This window comes from Garra rufa, chromosome 24, assembly GCF_049309525.1.
Source record: "Garra rufa chromosome 24, GarRuf1.0, whole genome shotgun sequence".
Taxonomy (NCBI): domain Eukaryota; kingdom Metazoa; phylum Chordata; class Actinopteri; order Cypriniformes; family Cyprinidae; genus Garra; species Garra rufa.
The window spans coordinates 7,067,636-7,083,711 of NC_133384.1; the positions used below are offsets into that span (position 1 = coordinate 7,067,636).

At 35.3% G+C, this 16,076-nt stretch overlaps 1 protein-coding gene across 1 annotated transcript in view; it reads left to right on the forward strand.

The window, feature by feature from the left end:
* Window positions 1–14,679, forward strand: part of sugct (succinyl-CoA:glutarate-CoA transferase) — a 195,971-nt gene extending 181,292 nt beyond the window's left edge. Inside the window, exon 14 of the mRNA XM_073830794.1 lies at window positions 12,498–14,679. Within this exon, the coding sequence (XP_073686895.1) occupies window positions 12,498–12,661 (164 nt within the window). The 3' untranslated portion in view covers window positions 12,662–14,679. The remainder of the gene's footprint in view (window positions 1–12,497) is intronic.
* Window positions 14,680–16,076: the final 1,397 nt, after the last annotated feature.

Sequence of the window (16,076 nt, forward strand, 5' to 3'; positions counted from 1 at the left end):
CTGCTTTTTATGTAAAATTCACTTTATAAAAGACCCACATTTCTAACTTTAATTCATGGGGATAACATGGATAATTTCACATGGTTTAGTGTAAGATTTTTGCCCGTCTTTTGGAAAATCCAGTTTTAAAAGAAAAAAAAAAAAACAACTACAAATAACTTTTACCAGTAGGTGGCTGCAGAGCTCCACTATTTGCTATTTGACCACCTGAAAGATATTTTTTCACAAGTTTTTTTTCAGTTGAATTCATATCTACAGTACAGACCAAAAGTTTGGACACACCTTCTCATTCAGGTGTGTCCAAACCTTTGGTCTGTACTGTATTTCTCTCCCAATTGAGACAAGATGACTTTTTAACCGAAGGAAGTCTTATTATAGATTATAGACTCGAATTTAAGATAGAAACAGCAGGCTAAAACTGATGGATTTCTTTACAAACACACAGCTTTTGGCTTCACAAGATGTTAATTGATAGACTGGAGTGGTGTGGATTACTTTTGGATTATTGTGATGTTTTTATCAGCTGTTTGGACTCTCATTCTGATGGCACCCATTCACTGCATATACAGTTGAAGTCAAAAGTTTACATACACCTTGCAGAATCTGCAAAATGGCAATTATTTTAGCAAAATAAGAGGGATAATACAAAATGCATGTTATTTTTTATTTATTTATGACCTGAATAAGACATTTCACATAAAAGACGTTTACATATAGTCCACACGAGAAAATAATATTTGAATTTATAAAAAGGACCCCGTTTTTCTTAATACTGTGTTTTTACCTGACTGATCCACAGCTGTTTTTGCCCGCTGTTCTTAAGAAGAAATATTTCAGTTCCCACAAATTCTTTGGTTTTTCAGCATTTTTGTGTATTTGAACCCTTTCCAACAATGACTGTATGATTTTGAGATTCATCTTTTCACACTGAAGACAACTGAGGGACTCATATGCAACTATCACAGAAGGTTCAAACGATTAAGGATGCTTCAGAAGTAAACTATGCATTAAGATATCGGGGGGTGAAAACTTTTGAACCAAATGAAGATGTGTATATTCGTCTTATTTTGCCTAAATATCATATTGTTTTTTCATTTAGTGCTGCCCTTCAGAAGCTACAGAAGATACTTACATGTTTCCCAGAAGACAAATAAGTTAAATTTACCCTGATTTTCTCTTAATGCATTATTTTTCCTTCTGACGCATCAGTGAGTGTTTGACTTTTACATTTAACATTAACATTTTAAAAACATATTTCACTTTTTATAAAGCATTTGTTGAGAAGCCAATGATAGGTGTCCACAAGGAGGACACTGAAGTTAAAGCTAAACTAATAAGCATTTTGCCCACCTAGTTTATCAGTCTTTGGGCTGTTTACAGTTGCTGGGCAGCATTAATTTAGAATTCATTTGATGTGTTTGGTCACAGGCGTGTGCATGTCGGCATCAAATGTGACTCAGATTTCACAGCGGGAACTATCTGTGTCATACATTTCCGTATATATGTCAGATAAAGTGGTGTAGATCAGATATAGATTAGTGTAACTAATCTGAACCGGACAGAACTATCTAGTTTTAACAGGTTGTCTTTCTTGAAGCAAGGAAACTGTTATCTGCGAGGGAATGGAAATGAGGTGACCACGACAACATATTGTCACTGATATTTGCTCAGTGGAAAGAAGTTTGACTCAGTTTTTTCCGCTAGCGTGGGGGAATCTTCATGGAAATACCGGAAAACGAAGTTCAACCTTTTTTCAATCAGGAAGGAAAGTGCACTTTATGGTTGGATGATGTTATTTACATGCAATCAGAGGCACACATGATGCATGCATGCATATCGCTCGGAAAATGTCAGGAGCAATTTAGATCAGCAGCACAATTGTATATTTAGCATGTCAGTGTGGTTTACCGTAATCTTTCAATCCTGTCTCCCCGAGCTGAATAACATCTCACTTTGAACGCTGCACTGATGTTCACAAGTAACTTATTTTAAGCTTTTTCAGCCCAAATGTATGTCATGATGTTTATGTGCTTCACACATTAATGACATGGGATTTAATAATAAAGAATTGTGACCCTGGACCACAAAACCATTATCAAAATGATCGATTTTTCTTTTATGCCAAAAATCATTAGGATATTAGGTAAAAATTATGTTCCATGAAGATATTTGGTACATTTCCTATCCTACCGTAAATATATTAAAATGTAGGTTTTGATTAATAATATGCATTGCTAAGAACTTCATTTGGCCAACTTTAAAGGCAATTTTCTCAATATTTAGATTTCAGATTTTCAAATATTTGCATCTCGGCCAAATATTGTCATATCCTAACAAACATGCATCAATGGAAAGCTTATTTTTTCAGCTTTTTAGATGATGCATAAATCTCAATTTCAAACAAATTGACTCTTACGACTGGTTTTGTGGTCCAGGGTCACAATTGTGCTTGCTGATATCATTGTTTCTTTAAAAGTGCATGCTAAAAATGTTGCTCCTTATGGCTCCAAATCAGTTTCATATTTTGAATTAAGGAGAGGACAGGATGATGAATTTCAGTTTGAATTATTTAAAGAAAAACTGTCATTTTTAGCTTTTCAATGTTGGATTGACTTGTCACTGTTATACTGTTTTTTGCTAAAGTAAGATTTGTACTTTTGCTTACAAGGGCTCAATTTATTTGATCAAAAAATCTGTAAAAAATAGAAATATTATGAAATATTATTACAATTCAAAATAACAGTTTTCAATTTTGAATATATATTAAAATGTAATTTATTCCTGTGATGAAAATCTGAATTTTCAGCATCATTACTCCAGTCTTCAGTGTCACATGATCCTTCAAAATCATTCTAATATGTGATCCTGGGCCACAAAACTAGTCATATGGGTCAGTTTTTTGAAACTGAGATTTATACATCATCTGGAAGCTGAATAGATAAGCTTTCCATTGAATATTTGACAGATATACAACTATTTTAAAATCTGAGGGTGCAAGAATCTCATAAATCTGCATAAATCCTCAGATGTATTAGTTGAATACTCCAAACTGTCCAAAACATAATATTTTTTATTTATTTTAAAAGTAGCAGACAATTGGCTGAAAATGCACGCACCCAGTTTGTTTCTTCATCAGATTTGGAGAAATTTAGCATTACATCACTTGCTCCCTAATGTATCCTTTGCTGTGAATGGGTGCCGGCAGAATGAGAGTCCAAACAGCTGATAAAAGCATTTCCCGAGAGCTAAAAAGAAACAATGCCTCTGGCTAAAATACAAGTCCTTTATCCATAATATTGCTTTCACCAGTGAAAACCTTCTGAAACAGGAGAGAAATATGCAAAGAACAAGCACTATTTATAGTCATAAAGGTCAAAAAGTCATTAAGCTTTCCACTGATGTATGGTTTCTTAGGATAGAACAAAATTAACTATTAGAAAATCTAAAATCTGAGGGTGCAAAATCGGAATCACCTTTAAAGTTGTCCAAATGAAGTTCTTCGCAATGCATATCACTAATCAGAAATTAAGTTTTGTTATATTTATGGTAGGAAATTTACAAAATGTTTTCATGGAACATGATCCTTACTTGATATCCTAAGGTTTTTTGGCATAAAAGAAAAATCGGTCATTTTGACCCATACAATGTATTGTTTGCTATTTCTACTAATATATACCAATGCTACTATGACTGATTTTGTGGTCCAGGGTCACATATGCTGATTTGCTGCTCAAGGTAGTGTAAATAGACCACTTTCTTTCTTATTTTAGCTTTGTGTGTCATCAATTCAATTCAAATTCACACTCATGATTTAAAAGAAAATCTTGCAGGCAAAGTATTTCTTCACTACGAACCATTGTTGTCACTTTATAATAACATTTAATTTAACTTGATACACTATTTAATCTAATTTAATGCCGAGCAGATGATTAGATTAAAGAGCTTTTCTGAAGAACCCAGATTCTCTGTTTCCTGTAGTGTGACGTCCCTGTAATTGAGGTGTGGGTGATTAGTGACCAAGGTTTTTCCACTGAAATACCATCAACAGCTAAATTCGGCCCTGCGTTTCTGTAGGTTTAGGTCCAGCGTGCGTCTAGTCATCCGGTCAGACTTCTGAAGTGTGCGGTGGAGAGCAAAAGTATTGAATGGATAGAGTTCAGAATGGGAGGAGAGAACACAGCGGGCTTTGTTGCGGTAGAGCGAGAGGATAACCTTGGACCGTGCCTGCGGAGGAGAAGAGCGTCCCGCTCCCTCGTTCGCCACGATAACAGCTGAGGAGAAGCAGATGTGGGAGCAAGAAGCAATTATGAGCCTGCGGCCAGTCGATCAGAAGCGAGGGAGGGGGAGATAGAGGATGTGGTTAAGGCATTGCTCCTAACTGCTGAGGCTGCGAAACCACACACACGCACACAATCATGTTTGAGATCTGTTGTTCCCTCCTTTTTTGGATGTTTCTTTTATTTAAATGGCCATTTGACTCTCATCTTCATGTTGCCGCATTTCCTGTGTGGACTTTTCTCCGCATCTGTCTGGAATCTCTTATCTTAATTAACGTAAAAACCCGCCAGTACCTGTCTGCATAGTTCGTTCCGTGATCACTTGGGTTCATTGTGGTCAGATTATGACACATTTTGTGGATCATCATGTCCTTGACCCAACAGAAGAAACCAATGCATGGCAAAGAAATGAGAGTTAGATCTCAGCCTGTTTAGATAGGAATGAGATGAGAACAAATTGAGGCTTTTTTTTATAGCTTCCCCCTTCTTAGATTTTTCTCCTGAGAAACTGTTCTCTAATTTAGATTGCATTATGACCCTAAATAGTTGTGCTCACCCTCAGGCCATCCAAGATTGAGATGAGTTTGTTTATTCCTGGGAACAGATTTGGAGAAATCACCAATGCATCCTCTGCAGTGAATGGGTGCCGTCAGAATGAGTCACAATTAAGATGTTTTTAACTTTGAACCATTGCTTCTGAGTCCATAATCCATAGTAATTCTTACTCCAGTGAAAAAGTCAATTTCTTGTTGTCTTCTCACATCAAAATCGGCCCACATATGTGACCCTGGACCACAAAACCAGTCATAGGCATGGATATATATATATATATATATTTTATGCCAAAAATCATTAGGATATTAGGTAAAGATCATGTTCCATGAAGATATTTTGTAAATCTCGTACCATATATATATATCAAAGCTTAATTTTTGATTAGAAATATGCATTGCTAAGAACTTAATTTAAACAACTTTAAAGGCGATTTTCTCAATACTTAGATGTTTTTGCACCCTCAGATTAAATTGTCAAATAGTTGTATCTTGGTCAAGTATTGTTCTTTCCTAACAAACCATACATCAATGGAAAGCTTATTTATAAATCTCAATTTCAAAAATTTGACCTTTATGACTGGTTTTGTGGTCCAGGTTCACATATTTGTAAACAGTGCTTGTTTTGTGCCTATTTCTCTCCTGTTTCAGGAGGTTTTCACTGGTGAAAGCAATATTATGGTTAAAGGACTTGTATTTAGGAAGCATTGTTTTTTTTTTAGCTCTCGGAATGCTTTTATCAGCTGTTTGGACTCTTATTCTGACGGCACCCATTCACTTCAAAAGATGCATTGGGGAGCAAGTGATGTAATGCAACATTTCTCCAAATCTGATGAAGAAACATACTGGGTGAGTACATTTTCAGCCAATTTTCTGCTACTTGTAAAAAAAAATATTGGCCCATTATATTTTGAACAATTTAGAGTATTAAAATAATACATCTGGGGATTTATGAGCTTCCAAAAAGTCCAACAAAGCAGAAGCACGCTTTTCAAGCAAAAGTTACACAAATAGACATTAATTTGTACAGCAATAGATATACTGTTGAAAATGAAGACAAAAATATTTGGACACTTGGTAGTTACTCTGCAAGGACATCTGTGTGAACTTGAGGAAACTAAAAGTAAACCTGATTCTGAAAAGTAAAATTAGTTCATGCATCATTTGTGATCCTGGACGACAAATCCAGTCTTAAGTAACATGGGTATATTTGTAGCAATAGCCAAAAACACATTGTATGGGTTAAAATTATATATTTTTCTTTTATGATGTAAAGATCATGTTCCATGAAGATATGTTGTACATTTTCTAATGTAAATATAGCAACAATTAATTTTTGATTAGTAATATGCATTGCGAAGAAATTTATTTAGACAACTTTAAAGGCAATTTTCTCAGTATTTTAATTTTTCTTGCACCCTCAGATTCCTGATTTATAAATAGTTCTATCTTGGCCAAATATTATCAATCCTATCAAACCATACATCAATGGAAAGCTAATTTATTCTGCTTTCATATGATGTATAAATCTCAGTTTCAAAAATTTGACCATTATGACTTTTTGTGGTCCAGGGTCGCATATTTGTTTAGAGATGTTTTTGTTTGTAAACAGTGCTTATTCTATGCACATTTCTCTCCTGATCCAGGAGAGGATTTTCACTGGTAAAAGCAATATTTTGGATAAAGTACTTGTATTTTAGCCAGAAGCATTGTTTTTTTTTTAGCTCTCATAATGCTTTTATGAGCTGTTTGGACTGTCATTCAGACGGTACCCATTCACTGCAAAGGATACATTGGGGAGCGAGTGATGTAATGCTACATTTCTCCAAATCTGATGAAGAAACAAACTGAACATTTTTAGCCAATTTTCTGCTACTTTTAAAATAAGAAATATTGGCCCATTATATTTAGTACAATTCAGAGTATTAAAATACATCCGGGGATTTAGGAGCTTCCAAAAAGTTTAACAAAGCAGAAGCACACTTGTCAAGCAAAAGTTACGCAGAAGGACGTTAATTTGTCGAGCAATAGATATACTGTTGAAAATGAAGACAAAAATATTTGGACACTTGGTAGTTGCTCTGCAAGGACATCTGCGTGAACTTGAAGAAAGTAAAAGTAAACCTGAATCTGAAAAGTGAAATTAGTTCATGCATCATTTGTGACCCTGGACAACAAAACAGTCTTAAGTAACAGGGGTATATTTGTAGCAATAGCCAAAAACACATTGTATGGCTTAAAATGATCGATTTTTATGAAGTAAAGATCATGTTCCATGAAGTTATTTTGTACATTTCCTACTGTGAATATAGCAAAACTTAATTTTTGATTAGTAAATATGCATTGCGAAGAACTTCATTTGGACAACTTTAACGGCGATTTTCTCAATATTTAGATTTTTTTGCACCCTCAGATTCTAGATTTTCAAATAGTTGTATCTTAGCCAAATATTATCCAATCCTAACAAACCATACATCAATGGAAAGCTATTTATTCAGCATCTCAACTTTAAAAAATGACCCTTTTGACTGGTTTTGTTGTCCAAGGTCACATTTGTTTGCAGATGCCAATTTTATGTTTTGTTATCTACAGTCGTGGCCAAAAGTTTTGAGAATGACACAAATATTAGTTTTCACAAAGTTTGCTGTTAACTGCTTTTAGATCTTTGTTTCAGTTGTTTCTGTGATGTACTGAAATATAATTACAAGCACTTCATACGTTTCAAAGGCTTTTATCGACAATTACATGACATTTATGCAAAGAGTCAGTATTTGCAGTGTTGGCCCTTCTTTTTCAGGACCTCTGCAATTCGACTGGGCATGCTCTCAATCAACTTCTGGGCCAAATCCTGACTGATAGCAACCCATTCTTTCAGAATCACTTCTTGGAGTTTGTCAGAATTAGTGGGTTTTTGTTTGTCCACCCGCCTCTTGAGGATTGACCACAAGTTCTCAATGGGATTAAGATATGGGGAGTTTCCAGGCCATGGACCCAAAATTTTTGAACGTTTTGGTCCCCGAGCCACTTAGTTATCACTTTTGCCTTATGGCACGGTGCTCCATCGTGCTGGAAAATGCATTGTTCTTCACCAAACTGTTGTTGGATTGTTGGAAGAAGTTGCTGTTGGAGGGTGTTTTGCTACCACCTTTTCTTCTCCGGACAAGCCTTTTTCCAGATGCCCCAAACAATCGGAAAGAGGCTTCATCGGAGAATATGACTTTGCCCCAGTCCTCAGCAGTCCATTTGCCATACTTTTTGCAGAAGATCAATCTGTCAGTGATGTTTGTTTTTTTGGAGAGAAGTGGCTTCTTTGCTGCCCTTCTTGACACCAGGCCATCTTCCAAAAGTCTTGGCCTCACTGTGCGTCCAGATACGCTCACACCTGCCTGCTGCCATTCCTGAGCAAGCTCTGCACTGGTGGCACTCCGATCCCGCAGCTCAATCCTCTTTAGGAGACCATCCTGGTGCTTGCTGGACTTTCTTGGACGCCCTGAAGCCTTCTTAACAAGAATTGAACCTCTTTCCTTGAAGTTCTTGATGATCCTATAAATTGTTGATTTAGGTGCAATCTTAGTAGCCACAATATCCTTGCCTGTGAAGCCATTTTTATGCAACGCAATGATGGCTGCACGCGTTTCTTTGCAGGTCACCGTGGTTAACAATGGAAGAACAATGATTTCAAGCATCACCCTCCTTTTAACATGTCAAGTCTGCCATTCTAACCCAATCAGCCTGACATAATGATCTCCAGCCTTGTGCTCGTCAACATTCTCACCTGAGTTAACAAGACGATTACTGAAATGATCTCAGCAGGTCCTTTAATGACAGCAATGAAATGCAGTGGAAAGTTTTTTTCGAGATTAAGTTAATTTTCATGGCAAAGAAGGACTATGCAATTCATCTGATCACTCTTCGTAACATTCTGGAGTATATGCAAATTGCTATTATAAAAACTTAAGCAGCAACTTTTCCAATTTCCAATATTTATGTAATTCTCAAAACTTTTGGCCACAACTGTACTTATAATAACATACGCATAAAGTGTGTCTTCAGCATCCAAATAGGTTCCAAGTGCTCCAGAAATTGCACATTTATGACAGGCTGCTTCATGCTCATCTTTATCACATCAGAAGCACACAGAATTAAAGAGAACATATGGAACTGATTATACTAGACTAGAGACAAAATCTAAATAGAAAGTAAGTGCTTTTGCGCCGTCACTTGGGCTTCTGTAGCCCGTGTTACCCTTGCATTCTGTGATCTGTTGCATGTCGGTTTGAAGAATAAGACTTTCCAAAGTGCCATTAATAACAAACGACAGGCCTCGCCTCTGGTCGACACGCACCATCTCTGTTTTGAAAACCGCACATCTTTTGTGCGAGGCCCCTGAAAACATTTGAAAAAGCGCTGGATGTTGGAGGTTAAGCAATCAAGACACATTTATGGGTTGCATTTGGCTCCGGCACTCGTTGGGAATGTGACCTGTAGCTGCGTAGGAGATGGGACTCATTCAAAGCAATAAGGAAGAAATGCGTGAAGCATGTAGGTGTGTGTTCCTTATTGCGTAAAACAATTCATGAATGGCAATTGTCTCTTTCCTTTTTTCGTGGAACGAGAGCGAGTTATATATCGTAGAATCGTGGAGGAGGCGAAACAATTAGTTTCTGTAAAATTAACATTTGCGGAAGAAAGGAGAAGTACGAAAAGGGAACAGTATGCTAATACTGCCTAATGACAGCAATATCTGAGTTATGAGGAAGTGACTCACCCAGATGACCTACTCTTTCATTTTGACATCATCTTTCTGTAAATGCCACATTTGGATAACGTAGGCTGTGTTTATATTCCAAGATTGTAAGTCATTTACTTTATGGACTTTCCTGCAGGTTTGACGTCCATGAGTAAATGTAACGGGAAGTAGCCCTTTTTTCTAATACCCCTCCTACGCTTGGTTGTCTTTGTTTAAAATTCTTTGTAAATCTTATTGTTCAAATTGGCTATATTAGGTCTAAATTGGCTACGTTTGCACATTCAAACTCCATTTAGTGACCTGACACACTTATTTTAAGTATGGTTCATCAGTCTCACTGAGCAAATAAAACAAATACTTGTTATATATTATTTGAAATAATTGTTTGTATTTATTCAAGTGTATATTTATTCAGTTTACAGTCATACACAACCAGTCAAAAGTTTTTGAACAGTAAGATTTGTAATGTTTTTTTTCTGCTCACCAAGCCTGCATTTATTTGATTCAAAGTACAGCAAAAACAGTACAATTCTGAAATATTTTTACTTTTTAAAATAACTGTTTTCTATTTGAATATATATTAAAATGTAATTTATTCATTTGATTTCAAAGATGATTTTTTATCATTACTTCAGTAATGATAAATTAAACTGAGCAATTAAAACAAATGCCATTAAATTGAACAAATTTGATATTATTTGAAATAATTAAGTGTTTGTATTCAAGTGTATGTTTATTCAGTTTACAGTCATACACTACCAGTCAAAAGTTTTGTGAAGAGTAAGATTTTTAATGTTTTTTTAAAGAAGTCTCTTCTGCTCACAAAGCCTGCAATTATTTAATTCAAAGTACAGCAAAAACAGTAAAATTCTGAAATATTTTTACTTTTTAAAATAACTGTTTTCTATTTGAATATATTTTAAAATGTAATTTATTCATTTGATTTCAAAGCTGAATTTTTATCATTACTCCAGTCACATGATCCTTTAGAAATCATTCTAATATGTTCAGTTTTCTGCTCAAAAACATTTATTATATTATTATGTTGAAAACAGCTGAGTAGAATTTTTTCAGGTTTCTTTGAATAGAAAGTTCAGAAGAACAGCATTTATCATTTTAGCATTTTTTTGTAAAATTATAAATGTCTTTATCATCACTTTTAATCAATTTAAAGCATCTTTGCTAAATAGAAGTATTAATTTCCATCATTTGTTTTCCAAAAATAAATAAATAATTATACATTACTTTTTTACATAAAAGTATTCATAATATCACTGCTTTTGCTGTGTTTTACAGTAGATCAAATAAATACAGGCTTGGTGAGCAGAAGAGGATTCTTTAAAAAATCTTACTGTTCAAAAACTTTTGATTGGTAGTGTAGATTTAAGAATAAGAAATAAAAATCAAATCTCAATACAGTTTTGTAACAAAAAAATGATATAAAAAATATTATATAAAAGTTATTATTAAAATATATATAGACTGAAACATATTGAATAATATAGACCACATATACACTTTTTAAATTGAACCTACATTTTTTGTCACCTGAGCTAGGCTTGCTTATTTCTTTTTAAAAACAACCCATAAAAGTTAAATTTTTAGCAAATGTAAGGACCTGATGCTTTTAAAATATATAATGCTAGAAAAAGCTATTTTAGATGTAATAATAGTTCACGATATTACTGTTTTTAGTGTTTGTTTATTGATTTTTTTTTATATCTAATAAATGCAAGGCTGTATAGAACGTGTATGTAGTCACAATTATTGTCTTCCATTATTGGGGATCTTCACATTTAGGGTTTGTGGCATCAGCAAGTATGAGAACTCTTACGTACAGTGCCTTGCAAAAGTATTCATACCCCTTCATTTTTGTCACATTTTGTTTTGTTGCAGCATTATGTTACACTGCTTTAAATTAGTTTTTCCCGAACATCAATTTACACTCCATACACCATAATAATGACAAAGCAAAAACCAGATTTGCAAATTTTACAAATTTATTAAAAATAAATCAGTGAAATAAGTACATTGCATAAGTATTCATACCCTCAACTCAGTACATAGTTGAAGCACCTTTACAGCCTCAAGTCTTTTGGGGTATGATGTGACAAGCTTCGCACATCTGCATTTGGCAATTATCTGCCATTCTTTGCCTCACCTTTTCACCTCTCAAGCTCTGTCAGCGTGGATGGGGGCTGGCAGACATTTTCTAGAGTCCTAGTTGTTCCAATCGTCTTCCATTATGGATAATGCTTCTGTGAACCTTCAATGCAGCAGATTTTTTTTCTGAACTCTTCCCTAGATCATTGTCTTAACGCTCTACTGATCTACTGAGCTCTACAGACAGTTATCTTGACCTCAGGACTTGGTTTTTGCTCTGATCTGCATTTTCAGCTGTTAGACCTTTTCTAAGAGGTGTGTGCCTTTCTAAATCATACTCATTCAAATGAATTTGCCACAGTTTAACTCCACTCCAAGTGTAGTAACATCTAGAAGCAATATGAATGCTCCTTAGCTAAATTTCGAGTGTCCCAGAAACGGGATCTTTTCAGTTTTTTTATTTTTAATAAATTTGCACAAATGTTAAAAACCTATTTTTTGCTTTGCCATTATGGAGTAGGGAGTGTAGACTGATGTGGGAAAAAAGTAATTTAAAGTAGTTTAACATAAGGCAGCAACATAACAAAATGTGAAAAAAAAAATGAAGGGGTATGAATAATTTCACAAGGCACTGTAGATGTCGATATATTTATGCTTTATTGCAAATATATACTAATATAAGGTTTTTACTATTGGCCATCATGTATGTTTGGAGTTTGGGTGGATCTTGGGAGTCTTGAGCTCTTTGATCCAAAATTCCTTCTCGGTGTAATATTTTTGCCTTCATTTTTGACTTCATTTGTTGTTTCCACACAGGCCCTGCTGTGCGCTTCAGTAGTTTTGAGTGCATCAATCCGATGCCGCCGCCTGTGATTGGCCAGCACACGGTCCAGGTTCTCAGAGACACGCTGGGCTACGGCGACGATGCCATAAACCTACTGCTATCCTCGCGGGCCATCACTCAGAACAAGGTGCACTGATTGGGAGAACAGTCAACAGGGATAAAAGAAAAATCCTACCTTACTTCTTGGCTCAGTGGTGATAATGTTGTGATTAAAGTGGTGAATGTACATCAGAGAGGAAACTGAATGTAAAAATAATGAGATAATGACACATTCAGTTCACACGCAAGAGTGCTCTGCTGAGTGATTTCAGTCTTCGAAAGCACTTTATTCACATCCAGATTTACGTCCGTTCTGCCTGTTTCATAATTCACCCCAGAATCAAAAGGAAAACAAATTGTGTAATATTATTGCATAAATCTGTTTAAAACGAAGCCTATTTTTAGGACCATTAAAATTTCTTTTGCATTGTGAAATCATTTTAATGTCGTCAGCACCATCCAGCTCTCAGCAGTGTAATACTACTGCTAATATGTTCATTAGGTGATTTTATGAAAAATGTAATATGGTGATTTTAAATTAAAATTGAACACATTTGATAAGAAATATGGCTCATTGAAAAACATTTCTAAACATAAGGTAAGTATTAAAAAATAGAAAATTCATAGCATAATGTAAAGTTTGGCATTAGGTCTTTACGGTTGTTATAAATAATATTTCATGCCTATTTCATAATATTTCAGTTATTGCTACAGATATGTGTATGTGGGATACAAATGTCACCCAGTTTCTGAATGGTGCATTAATAATACAGTTGAAGTCAAAAGTTTACATACACCTTGCAGAATCTGCTAAATGTAATTATTTTACCAAAATAAGAGGGATCAGACAAAATGCATGTTATTTTTTATTTAGTACTGACCTGAGTAAGATATACATAAAAGACATTTACATGTAGTCCACAAGAGAAAATAATCGTTGAATTTATACAAATGACCCTGTTCAAAAGTTTACATACACTTGATTCTTAATACTGTGTTCTTACCTGAATGATCCACAGCTGTTCATGAGTCCCTTGTTTGTCCTGAACAGTTAAACTGCTTGCTTTTCTTCAGAAAAGTCCTTCAGGTCCCACTTTTTTTAGCTTTTCAGCATTTTTGTGTATTAGAACCCTTTCCAACAATGACTGTGATCCATCTTTTCACACTGAGGACAACTAAAGGACTCATATGCAACTATTACAGGTTCAAACGCTCACTAATGCTCCAGAAGGAACACGATACACTGAGAATTTGAAGATCAGGGTAAATTTAACTTATTTTGTCGTCTGGGAAACATGTAAAAGTCTTCTGTAGCTTCTGAAGGGAGTACTAAATGAACAAAAAAAAAAAGATATTTAGGCAAAATAAGAAAAATGTACACATCTTCATTCTGTTCAAAAGTTTTCACCCCCGTCTATTAATGCATTGTGTTTCCTTCTGAAGCATCAGTGAGTGTTTGAACCTTCTCTTATAGTTGTATATGAGTCCCTCAGTTGTCCTCAATGTGAAAAGATGGATCTCAAAATCATACAGTCATTGTTGGAAAGGGTTCAAATACACAAAAATGTGGGACCTGAAGGATTTTTCTGAAGAACAGCGGGCAGTTTAACTGTTCAGGACAAACAAGGGACTCATGAACAACTAAACAAAAACAAAAAAAAACACAGCAGGGGATCATTCAGATAACAACACAGTATTAAAAATAAAGTGTATGTAAACTTTTGAACAGGGTTATTTTTATGAATTCAGCTATTATTTTTTCTTGTGGACTATATGTAAACGTCTTTTAATGTGAAATCTTATTCAGGTCAGTACTGAATAAAAATTAACATGCATTTTGTATGATCCCTTTTATTTTGATAAAATAATTAACAACTTGCAGATTCTACAATGTGTATATAAACTTTTGACTTCAACTGTAAATATGACAAACAACATTTATTTATATTTGAAAATGTCAGATTTTTGTGTGCTTCCTAACGTTAACACTTCAAATCAGAGACAAACAACATGACAAGCAAACAAATTCTTGTTGCTCTACAACCTCTCATCTTGGGTCGAAAGTTTGTTTCTATAATTCACCAGAAAGTATTTTCCATGTTCAATAAAATCACAGTTTCTGATCTGAAATGGTCCAGAAGTGCTGTTATCTTCCACTGAGTATCTTAATCCCGTCATTGTGTGTTGTGAGTTGTCGCAGGTGTGAGTTAAAGGCACAAGGTCACTTCACAGTCTTCTCAAAGCTTTTGGCTCTGCACTAATGCATGGTGGGACTGTTTAGCCGTGCAGCGGAATAAGCACTATTTCTGATGTTTAGCTGCCAAATCTTTCATGTCCGATTTCCTGCAGCTTGGGACACTGACTCATACCAGAACAACGTGAGAGAACGCAGACAGCGAAGCATGCATGAGATCTTTTCATTCTTAAGCATTATTAAATTCTATTTTCGAAGTGCATGTTATTGATCTTTCTTTGAACTATGCATGTGTTTTTTTTTAAACCCTGACTTGTCCAATCGTTTTTTCCCTGCTTAAAACCTGATACTTTCTCAAGCTTGCATGCAAACACCCATCCAACCAACAACCGATGCATAGAACCATGTTCTGTCCTACGTTTTTTGCCTTTATGAAAATTTGTTTTACGCAGATGTACAAGGATCAGAGAAAATAATGTGACTTTCGTGAAATAAGCAGTAATGTCATGTGTTTGTCTGGCCAGGGCAGATTTTGCAGTTCATCTTGGTGCTCCAGCTCTCTAGGTTTTATGATCGTGACAGCATATTGCTCGCATTTTAGTACTGGTGTCTGTTATTAATTCTTTAGCAATTGCAGCGTTTTTATGAATGTTGGCTTTGCGAAGTTCTCTGTGGTTGGTTTTTGTGGAAACAAGCTCTCCAAGGTGAATATTGAGGCTTCTGATCCACCGCAATTCCAACTGTCCTGAGCATGTTCACAACAGCCGCACAACAGCAACCATAACTTCAGTCGATCAGGCTCAAAAGTCGGTGAAAAGTCAACACTCCTGGATGAGTTTCCGCAAGCAAACGTAATCTTTTACTTTTTAATCGGTTGCAACAATCAGGATAAGCACAACTAATTACCATTTTGAGTAGCCGTCGTATACACAATCTCTCTGCACTGTATAAACAATGAGTGATCACTTCCGCGTCTGCGTCTACTTTGTCAAAGCGCGTTGACGTCATATGCTGGCTGTTGTGAATGCGCTCAGGGCAGTTGGACATTCTGGTGGATCAGAGGTAAATTATATAAATACTGTTCGGTTTCTTGCACAGACCGATTGTTTGATGTCTTAAGACCTCAATGTATTGTCACAAGCTGCAGGGTCTAATTTTGTTTTGTCTGTGTATGTTTCTTTTACTCTCAAAGCCGTGGAGCCCATTGACTGCCATTATATGACTGACTTGAATTAAAAATCTTAGTTTGCGTTCTACTGAAGAAACAAAGTCACTTACATCTTACATGCCCTGGGGGTAAGAAGATAAACATAAAATT